This window comes from Perissodus microlepis, chromosome 1 (assembly GCF_051167445.1).
Source record: "Perissodus microlepis isolate ML-2025 ecotype Zambia chromosome 1, ASM5116744v1, whole genome shotgun sequence".
NCBI lineage: Eukaryota > Metazoa > Chordata > Actinopteri > Cichliformes > Cichlidae > Perissodus > Perissodus microlepis.
Genome location: NC_140461.1, coordinates 4,205,824 through 4,217,486, shown reverse-complemented (window position 1 = coordinate 4,217,486; position 11,663 = coordinate 4,205,824). Strand labels below are relative to the sequence as shown.

General features: G+C 40.0%; 1 protein-coding gene across 3 annotated transcripts in view; it reads left to right on the top strand.

Annotated features, from left to right (window-relative positions):
- Positions 1–10,306, top strand: part of LOC146393169 (protein MTSS 2-like) — a 79,446-nt gene extending 69,140 nt beyond the window's left edge. For all 3 annotated transcript variants that reach the window (XM_084927277.1, XM_084927283.1, XM_084927288.1), the window contains one exon: positions 204–10,306. In XM_084927277.1, the coding sequence (XP_084783403.1) occupies positions 204–1,072 (869 nt within the window). In that variant the 3' untranslated portion in view covers positions 1,073–10,306. The remainder of the gene's footprint in view (positions 1–203) is intronic.
- Positions 10,307–11,663: the final 1,357 nt, after the last annotated feature.

The window sequence follows — 11,663 nt, the reverse complement described above, 5'->3', positions numbered from 1 at the left end:
AGATAAAATTGAAAAATATTAAATGTGCTCACTTGCTGGCTTGCTCTACCAAAGTGATGTAGCTGTCCCTGTGTTAATCTAATAAAGCGACCACAGAACATTGTCTTTCCTCTCTCTCTGTTTCTGGCACATCTAGTTCAATCATTTCTCTAAAATCTCATAAATACCTTTTTTTGTTTTACCCTCTGCTCTCCTCATATTAGGTTCAGATTATGACTGCTACTCAGTGAATGGTGATGCCGAAGGTCCAGATGGACAGACAGAGTTTGACAAGTCCTCCACAATTCCTCGCCACTCTAATATTGCCCAGAACTACAGGCGAATGATCCAGACCAAGAGGCCAGCCAGCACAGCTGGCCTGCCCACTGGCGTTCTTGGTCCAGGGGCTCATGGGATACCAGGGCAGCCCGGTGGAGCTGGTGGAGGTGGAACAGGGACTCCAGGGACTGCCACCATCCGCCGAACCCCCTCTACCAAACCTGGCGTGAGGCGCACGTTATCCAGTGCGGGGCCCATCCCCATTCGACCACCCATCGTGCCTGTCAAAACACCCACTGTCCCTGGAGACTCACATTCACCTGGTGCAGGTGGAGGGCACGCTGGTGGCGTACCTGTCCGTGTGGGGAGTGAGGAATGTGTGTTCTTCACTGGAGCTGAGGATTCACAGGGAGCGCTTGATTATGTGAAGGCATCACCAAAGCGCCTCAGCCTGCCTAACACCGCCTGGGGATCAGGGGCTGCGTTAGAGGTCTATGCTCAGCAGCATGGGGGCCTTGCAATAGGAACAGGCTCAGGCACTGGATCAGAGGAAGATCAGATGATCGCAGCCAATCGGCACAGCCTAGTGGAGAAGATTGGCGAGCTGGTAGCTAGTGCACACGCCCTTGGTGAGGGCCAGTTTCCCTTCCCTGCCCTCCCTGATGACCCAGCCCCACCACCAACTGGCCCCACTGACACTCAGACAGGGACCGAAGGGGCAGAAGGGTCTGGTGACATGCTGACCACCATCAGGAGAGGAGTCCGTCTTCGCAAAACCGTCTCCAATGACCGCTCAGCTCCCCGTATATTGTGATCGGAGGAACAGCAGAAAGAGGATGATGCTTGTCAACCGAGAGGGAGTCAGGTGTTGGTGTGATGCAACCCAACCACCTAGTACATACACAAAAACTTAACCATGTAGGGAAAGCTATAATATAACAGAAGACGAATGAAAACAGAAACATACACAAAAAAAAGTTTAAAGACACCATTAGAGTAATGATATATAATATAATGATAATAATAACAATAATAATGTTAACCCATGCTGACAGTTAAAAGTTAAATGCTGAACATTGACAGGCTCCTAGCAGGCCACTATAACTAGTGTGTGTTGGACGCATGTTTGTCTTCTATACACCTTCACCCAGGGAAGGAAAGACTCACAGGACAAAAAAAAACAAAACAGATATGATTTTTTAAAAAAGAGGCAAAGAAAGAGAGAAACGCTGGGTTCTGTTCTGTTTTGCCAACTTACACCTTTCCCTATCCTCTTCTCCAACTAACCCGACTGTCTGATCCCAGATGAAAGACTGATGACTGAACAAGGGGCTGGTGTGGACGAGAGAGAGAGGGGACTCAGAGTGCCATGTGAGCAGCTGGATTTGAATCCAAGCTGTCTCAGCAGCAACACACTGTACTTATTAGCCCATTGAACTGAAGCTTTGGTATTAGTACGGGGAGCTAACAAGCCAGAGGGCCTCTCTGGTTCATCCTAATGAAAAGAATCTTGGAAAAAAGGAAATATCCACTGTTGGCATTGAACCGTGCTAGTGCCCCCTTCCCCCCTCTCTCGCTCTCTGCATAGTGAATGCGTGCATTCATGGGTGTGCATGTGGGCAAATGTAAAACGTGAGTGTGTGTCTACATGTGACTAATTGTGTGTATGTGTGCGAGGAGGGTGGGTAGAGCTCTGCTGCAGGACAGCTGGTTACCCAATGAGGGCAGGGCTTTTTCTCCTGTGTGTTGTGCGTGTATTTTCTTGTTTATATTGTGACGTCATTTACCTTGTTACCGCTGTACGAGAAGTTACAAGACGTACTCCAGGCGTATAGATATATTCATATATATTTTCTAGAACCAGAGAGAAAATGTTAAATCAGAAATGGAGCAATAAATGTGTTTTATTTTCTTGTTTCGAAGAAGCGGCTCGATGGAGGATTGTAGATTCTCCTTTGTCACATTCAGGCAATCATCAGGAATGCTAAATTACACATCGACTGTGAATTCATGCCTAGCCGGTTTTGGCGTGTGTCTCTCTCTGTCCCTGTCTCTTTCTGGTGAATGAAATGGATTACAAAAGTCTGGGGGGGGGGGAAGGAAAACTGTAAGCACTTTGATAGGGGATAGGTAATATGTACAATAGCCAGTAGGTGTTGTTGTAGTCATACTGTATGATAGGGAGTGTGAAAGTGAGCGAGATGGTATCCAGGGGGGAATTATTTAATTTGTGAAAGAAGAAGCAGAAGAAGACAGGGAGGGACAAAGAGCAAGTGAGAAAGACTGGTTGATTTGGGAGATTGGTTGAATGAGATGGGATAAGAAAGTGTCAGGGCCATACGAGCTATTGCTTGTTGTGGATCGTGAAGAGCACTGAAGTTTTTAATGCTGTGGCCGCACTGGCATTTAAAGGACTGGTCACATAATGAAAAAAAAAGCACAGTATAGACAGGTCAGACTGTATAAAACAGATCCATACTTTCCTGCCAGTTTTATTTTTCTGTCACTGAGACTTCTGCCTCATAGCATCAGAGGGGAATGTAGGTTTGATTGAGTTTCTACTGTGGACACAGACCTTTAAAAAAACCTAATAAAACAGCTTTTCAGAATAAAACTTTTTCCACTGTGAGTGGAACAGTTGGAATTCAGTTTTCCTGTATTATGTTATTGTAGAGAGGCGAAAATGTCAAAAATTGGGCCAATACAATCAAAACTATAAACACACCTGTGGTCGTGAACAAAATCTAACACTTTTACTTGGATATTTGCCTCTTAATACTTAACCAGTATCAAAAATTAGGGCTATTTAGATACTGTATTTTTCACTGTCCAAATCTTCAATGACAGCTGCTTATCTAAAAAATATCGTCTCACCTGTAAATATTGTGTCTTTTTTTACATTGTGGCCACACAAAGTAAAGCCTTGAACAAAGCTGAACAATACTCTTTTGCCTTAGATTTACTCTGTATGTTGTCCTTTCTAAATAAAACAAAGATTTTAATCAAACAGCATAGCACACATAGCACAGATGTAATAAAACACTCTGAGACATGTCCAGCTTGTAGCTGACAATTTTTGACATTAGTTCTTAGTTCTTTATTTTGGTAGAGAGTGAGGGATTATTGTTTGAAACTAAACAATAGCATTAAAATTGCTATTCAACAATTTGGAGGTCTACATGTTTATAGTCTTGACAGATCAAGAGACTTGAGATCATTTTCAACTCTTCAAATAAGAGACAGGATGAGTTTGCCAAGTGCAGGGGGAGTAAATTTGTCAAAGTGGTTATTATGCGTCAAAGTTTCCTTAGCTGCCCGCAAGTTCCTGAAAGTTTTGCTGTTGCCCAAGTCTTCGATTGAAAGTTGGACTTCTGCACAGGGTGTAAGGTGAGACTGCCTTTGAAGCTATTGAAAGCCACCATTCTCAAATCCAGTACAAGTACTGGAGGACTGTAACAAGTAATGTAATCTAACCTAAATTTTTCAGATTCTTTGGCCAGCTGGTTTTAAATTAGCTCAATCACATGCAACATAATTATTTAGCCCCACATTTATTCAGTCACATAAAATGAATGTATTCCCAGCAGTGAGACACAACGCTGGTGTCTAAACACAAAAAGGCCGCCCCAGTTCAGCTCAGGATATGGCTGTGTGAAAGAAACTTTTATGAACATTAAGATGCAAGAAATGGTGAAGCCGGCTCGCTGATGACAAAGACGTGGGAATATTTAACTTTGCAAGTTGACAGAGAGGAAAAGATGTGTGAAATGAGCATTTCACTGCCTGTTCATACAATATGTACTGTATGTGCTGTACTTGTTAAAGAGAATCAGGCGCACAGATTTGGTATAAAGGTTTGTTAGAAAATATTACATGGAATATTTAGTTGTTTTTTTTTTCTTCTACAGTACTGTTTGAATGTTTTGTCTTAACTTTAATTAATGTAAAAAAAAGAAAAAAAGAAAAAACTCCAGTTGTAACACAAACTACTAAGCTGTGTAACATACGGATGCAGGACGTGTGGGCCGAGAGTGAGTGTGTCCTTGTTTGGCTGTTGATCTTTAGGCTAGTGAACTCTTCATCAACATGTCTGTATGCTCTTTTAGCAGTGACCTGAACATAGCCTGCGACATCCACTCTCCTATATACTCTTTTTGTCAACTTATTTTTTATTTTTTTTGCCTCGAATAGAAAATTGTTCCAGGCACATTTGTGGCTTCTTTAGAATGATTTAATATAAAGAGTTGGAGAACAGATGTTTTTAACATAGGCACCCTCTGCAAGCACACCATTTTTTTGAAGTTTGCAACAGTGCATCAAATAGGGGATGTTTTAATGTTCTGTCAACAGGAAACTGTGCATTTGTTGTTACATGTGGATGCTGTGTGATGAATCTGACTCTGAATCTTAGAAGTTGAAAGGGGGAAAAAAGCATGTTTTGAGTGAGAAAAGTGAAAAAGAGTTTCTCCTAAACCACCTGTCAAGGTCACCATGTCCATGAATCTGTATACCTGAATGTATGACATGGTGAAGGATGGCATCCAACTGTGTCTGATTTGCTTAAACTATTGCAATGTCAGAACATTGTTCCTGTACAACTGGGTGATATTTCCTCTTTAAACAACAGGAAAGCAATACAGGGGTAGTGCATGTATGTGCATTCACAATCATGATCCACTGTGGGTATGATAAAGGAGAATACCATTGTTTTGTAGACTAGGATACTTGTGTTGTCCACCTTAAAGTTATTCCACACTACATAGCTCTAATGGTGTTATTTGGAGTTCAGATATCTTTAAAGAGACAGAATAAATAATACACACTGGAGAAGAAAATGGTGTATCATCCTCACTGACTTTGAAAATTTACCTTGCCTAAAAGCTGCTGTGTGGTGTCATGCACCACCAAATGGTTTAATAAGCTGCCAAACCAAAACACTGAGCCATTCAAATGGTAAAACTGGGTGTTAGTGTTGGGTAGTATGTTTAATTTTTCAGGTGGTTACAATGAGTCCAACAACTGGGTACTGTAGATATATTTGCAGAATTTTGCAGCAGAACCCATATCGCCTAACTCCAAAATGGACATGGGAACCAAGACTTCCATATTAAGATTTATTTATAGTCAGTATATTTGTCTAATCACAAACCCTGCTAGATAAAAGTAATAAAATGTGAGGCATTAAGAAGAATGGGAAAACTCTGGGATCCTGAAACTCAGTGTGCAGCATGAAGTTACTGTAGGCGTTAACCTAATAAAGCTATGCAAGGCTTGGTCACTCAGTAGGAAAATTTACAATTTCATTAGTATTATTAATTCAGCTATCTCGAGGCACTTTATATTACATGCTATATATAATGTAAAGATTCTATTATAGGAAAAAAAACCTAGCAATCCAAAGATCCCTTACGAGGAGGCACTTGGCAGCAGTAGGACATTTAAAAAACTCCCTTTTAAAAGAAGAAAACTCCAACAGAACCAGGCTCCTTTTGTTTAGTGTTTGACAAGATACTACTTCCTGTAATGTTCTAAAAGTTTCCCAGAGTTGTGAGAAGGCTAGCCAAGATTCAAGAAGGTTTATTCTGTAATACCATGTTTTTACATGGTGTTTACAGACATACACAGGCTGAAACAAAATGTTGTTGTGTTGTGCAATAATCAGCAAACAATAAAAATACAGTATAACAACCAAGCTGCAGCTTGATGCGACACTCAGCAAACTCAGGCACAAACAATCACACTCATCCAGCTAGCAGCAGTCCTCTCACGGAGAGGGATTGAATAAGATCAGCTAAGTGTGTGTAAAGTCCCAGATTAATAGAAAACTTTGCCACTGAAAAAGGTTCTAGTCTAGCACCAGACTTAATCGCTTTCTGAGAAACGGAGCCCTAGAGTCATGAAATATTCTAAAGTCCTGCAAAAGTTGCATGTTGAGGCTATGATTGTTTTTTTCTCCAGTGGGTGTGGTTTTCTGAGTATGAGAAGCTGACTTCAGTCTTCATAGTTACACATGTCTCCCTGAGTCTGAAGCTTTAAGTGCTGCATATTTATTGAATGAAATGAAAACTAAGGAATAAACTGCCAGTTATCTACAGGAAGTTATTCCTTTAATGAAGTTTTAATAATGCCCTGGAGAACAAGCACTCAAATCATAAATAACAACTTGGGACCAGACAAGTATTCTAAAACCTCTGAGTTTTTCAAATCAAATGAGATCACAGCAGCCTAAAGGCACACAGTAAAAGGTTGAATGGTTAAGATGACTAAAAGACACAACACTGCTATTTTCCTTTAAAATACCCAGTTTACAGCACAAGAAATATCATACTAAATAATAATGTTTTTAAAATTCTAAATTAACTGTGTAACTAACTGAACAAGCTGGAATAACTGTGCTACAATGTAAGTTTACGAGTGTATGTGTTGTTCAGTGTGGGCCCATCTTCAAACGAAGTGGCTGCTGCAGAAACATACAAAGGCACATAGACATACATGCATGCAGGCATGCGTGCATAGATGGAAACACTTGTGGACATATTAGAAACAGGACTAACATATAGAACAATCTCCTCTTCTGTTAATTTCATAATTTGGCTCAGTCAGTGATATTACCACAGTTTACTTTCCATTTTATATTAGCTTTCTTGTTTTCTATCAAGGTTAATGTGCGAGCTTCTTTAGTAATGCACACACTTAAAAACATGCACAGTACTTAAAAATACTGTGTATACTTAAAATACTGCACAACAAGCCCTAAAAACTAGAAAGCTATATACTTTTCAATGATTAGCACGTGGCTGCATAGAGTATGTGAAAGGACTAGTTTAACATTTTGGAAAATACTTACTTTCACTTTTGGTGAGTGTGTGCATTAAAGAATAATTCATAGCCAACAGATGGTAATTTTAGCATGGCGAGGTTTGGAAGCTGTAGGAAACCCAACCCCTCCAAATTGAAACATTCCACCTACCTTTATACCTGTAGTTTACTTAGTAATACACTTTTTTGTTTAATCTGAAAATGTAAATTATACAAAGTAAGAGGTTAACTGGCAACTGTTGTTCCCACAGTGAATGGCTCACACTGACAGGAGAATAAAGAAATAAGCTCATAGATTTTCCAAAATGTTAAGCGGTTGCATTAACTTTTAATGAAAACATGAATTATTTTGGGGGGGGGATTATGTAACTGGAGATGGACTGAGCTGAAAATTCCTAATACCATAATTGTCTGAACAGCCTGGAGGTATATGAAAGCTACCAGTCAGCCATGCTAATCGTATTTCGCCAAGTGGAAAAAGCAAAAGAGAACTGAATTTAAATGTTCCTCTATTCCCAGACATTTAAACTTGTGTATCCCCGTCTTCTCTCACTTTCCCCTACTGCCATTCAACTTTAATCCACTTTCCTCAATCAGTACACACAGGGATAATGTGTGGCTGACAAATCAGAAAACAACACTTGTCAAGATGGGAGCCCCATTGGCATTACTCTGTCTCTCTGTGCCTCGCAGCCCATCAAAGCTAATGAAAAATAATTTTGATGAAGTCTTTATTTTCACCATAGTCCACAGTGAATACACACTACGCTCAGTTTATTATCTTTCTGGCTTTCCCTTCACCCTCTTCCCTCCCCCCTCCTTCTGTGTCTGATTACTGTATGTCAGGATGCATGTGTGGATCCAGTGTGTCATAATGGCTAATGGATGCTATCATTTTGGGACCTGGGTGTTTTGTTCAAAATGCTGGAATCATTAGGTAGGTTAAACTTTTCCCTAGCGTGCACATTAATATCTGCTGGTCTCAAGGCAAGCAGATGGATCTCTAACACTGTCTCAGTGCTAGATTACATTTTAATTAATTTTGATCAGGCTTTTTACAGCATCTTCCTGACATCACCTCAAAGGCCGTTCATGTTACTTGGTTTCTCAGTGAGCTTTTGTCAAAGACACTATGTGAGCTTTTTAAACTAACAGTACAAGGTCAGTTAGGGAGACCACCAAAATACCATATGTAAATAATTAAAATATATTGCAGTTCAATTGTGAATTGATTTCCATTGTGGCAAGGAGTGACAAAGCATAAGAGTAAAAAAGGGTAGAATATAAAAAACCTGAACAACATACAGGAAAAGGTTAAAACACTAACTGACCTTAGGATCAAGCAAAACCACACCAACTACAGCTGTAACACCAATTTGTTAAGCGTGGTCTTGTAACCCAAATTTAACTGAAGGTTGATTTCAAGAGGAAACAGTTCTTCTCTGATTTACTTTAAGTAGATGATACATGTTAGCTAACTGCCTAGCAATTTGTCTTTTGCAAGCTATCATTAGCTGATGTCATCCAGACAAAAGATGGCTTAAAGCAGGTTTGGCTTTTTTAACCCGATTCCTTCGAATAGAAATCTGTCCACAGGCTGAGAGTCTCATTTTTAGGGAAGAATTGTTTACATCATTTAATACATGAAAAACAACAACATTGTCTACTTTTAACTAAGCATTCAGTGTCGCCAATTTCACATGTTCTGTTTTTGATTGGCATGGCTCAGGAGACAACACTACTAAATCGATATCTTGCACAAAAGTCATTTTTCTATCAAAATTGCTGCACATGTAATCAGCTTTTTTCCAACTGCTGTCTGAATTATTTCTTCTGAAGCCATTTTACATCACTGTTATAGAGACTGGAGAAGATGCAGCAGTCAGCATCCTGCCATTTTGCTGTTAGTGCAACATAGTAAAATTAAAAGTAGAGCAGAACAGAAGTTCAAACTGCATGTTGACGACTGATGATGAAACTTAAGGCACGGCCAACTTCTCTCAGCCGGTAAACTTCATGACCCGATACATATCCGTTTCCCTGGTTACAGAGATTTATAGGCGGTTGGAAGACTTCCACTGTGAGCATTTGCTCGCAGCATGAAAACAATGTTAGAAATCTGTATGGAAATAACTTCCCTTTAAATGTTGTATACTTACATAATATGCTACATAAGATTTAAAAATGTCTTCATTTGAAATACCCCAGTCAAAATGAACATAATGTTCTTGATTGCTGACTTGATCTAAGTAAGGAAACCACAATGCTGGCCATTGAAGAACAGATTGTTTTATATTTTTGATCAGACAAAAAAAAGTTTTGAGTTGCTCTATATACAACCCACTCGTTTAGCCATCTGCCCAAGTTATATTGAACTATGTACTTGTGTATGTGTGTCTGTATGAGTGTGATTATGTGTGTTGTACAAGGAGAGATGGTTAAAACCCCTACTGTTCCTCCCTTCAACCTCCCACACACAATCTGTCAGTCTTTCCTGCTGTCTAATACGGAAGGTATCCACATTAATACACACACACACACACACACACACACACACACACACACACACACACACACGCACATATACACACTGGTCTGAAGCAAACATGACTAAGGTTGATTCTCAGAAGCCACATGAGGGTACCTTGAAGTCCTCTATGAGATCCTGATGTAACACATTGCAACCTCTTGTCATACAGCCATGCAGAACAGAGTGGCCGAAGTGGCCTCCCGGTGCCACTGTCACTGCAACTAAATTGAATGTCTTGGTGTCTATACTCCAGTTCCAGTAGTGTCTCTTGCTCGCTTGCTCTCTTTCTCGACAGCCGACATCTGAACTCTCAATGAAATCTCTACAAAATTCACAGCTGAGGCATTTTCTGAGGGGCTTTTTTTTTCCAAATAATAACATTGTGAGAGAGTCAACACTTGCTTCTTCTTTCTGTACAAACCAGTCTTTTAGCTCCTCTTTTTCCTCCTGAGTAGCCCTGCAGGCACTGTGGTCTTGTCTTTCTCTCTTCTCACGCCCCCTCACTTCCGCTTTTTTCCCTTTAATTTATTGTGAATTGATTTCTAAGTTTGGTTCGCCTCTGTCGCTGAAGGTGAAAATTTCTTTTCTGTCTTCCTTTTTGTAAGATTGACCCTTTTTTTTGTTAACTTTAGTCACTGCTAATGTAACAAAACGCACTGTGATGATTCCAGTATTAATAAAAGTTGTACTTAAACTGTGTGCTGCTGTGTAAAACTAATCTTTTTATTCAAGAAATATGGTCAGAATCCTAAACCATCTACAGAGTTTAGTATGCACTGTAAGAAGCGATTCAGTATGGGTCAGTGAATAGTCTGTGTGGCATCTATAGGCCAGTCAGTGGTAGAAAGGCTAACTGTAGTCACTGAACCAAAGAAAGACACTTGCACTTTCAGTGCATAATAACAGTGGTTAGGAAAAGATAATGTAAATAAAAAGTAGAATGTCCAGGTTAAATTAGAGTTAAAATGAATTACACACTCTCTCAGATGTATATAGAAACATTAAATAGGAGTCTGCAGATGAGAAAAAAGTAATATGTACAGGTCAGCACATACATTCTGATAGAAGCTCACATTTATATAAAAACATGGTCTTTATGTGTATTGCACATTCCTCTCCATACGCAGAATACAAGGCCTTATGTATGTGGCACACCTTCAAAAAGGAAGAAGGCATGCCAATTATTCAAGGTCTTTCTCTCTTCTAAGCTAGAAAAGAAGTGCTCTAAAGGGCTGTCTCCAGATGAGTCTATATTCTTACAAATAAGGTTCCTCTGCTTAGTGAACTCTATTAGACCCGTGTGGAGAAGGACCTCTGGAAAGAATTTGCATTAGCTATAGCTAAAGCATCTTAAAATCCATCACTGATTGAAGAAAATAAGACCAACCATAGGTTTCTCTTCAGCATTATAGCCGGGCTGACAGAAAGTCAGAGCTCTGTTGAGCAAAGCGTTCCTTAACTCATAATGACTTCATGATTTTTTTCATAAATAAAATTTTAACCATTACAGAAACAGGTACTCATAACAATCTTACAGATGTATCATCACAGCTGGACTGCCCATCGGTGGGCCGATGGTAATTTTTCGTTTTATGGGCCGATGTTGTTGGGTTTTTTCTGCTGTTGTTGTTGCTTGTAACGGGCTGGAACAATTACAGCCAAGGAGGTTTGATGCCTTTTAGGTGACATGAATGAGTTGAAAGGAAATTATGAACTTCCGAGAGACAAATAACACCAGGATCCTTTTCTACGTAGCTGACAGCTGGTAGCTGTTGAGGGGCGGGTCTAGCAAAGTTTTGCCAGGGGGGCCAGGTAGGGCAGCGGTCCCCAACCCCCGGGCCACGGACCGGTACCAGTCCGTGAGTCATTTGGTACCGGGCCGCGAGAGTGAGATTCGGGTGTGAAATGTATGGTTTTCAGGGTTTTTATCGTTTTTTAGCGTTATTTTGTTATCGTTTTTTTTTTGTTAACTCGGTTTTCCTGGGTCTTTTCACGTGTGTTATGAATAAATCTTCTTTTTTTCGGTACCAGTACTAGTTTTATTTTGTTGTATTTA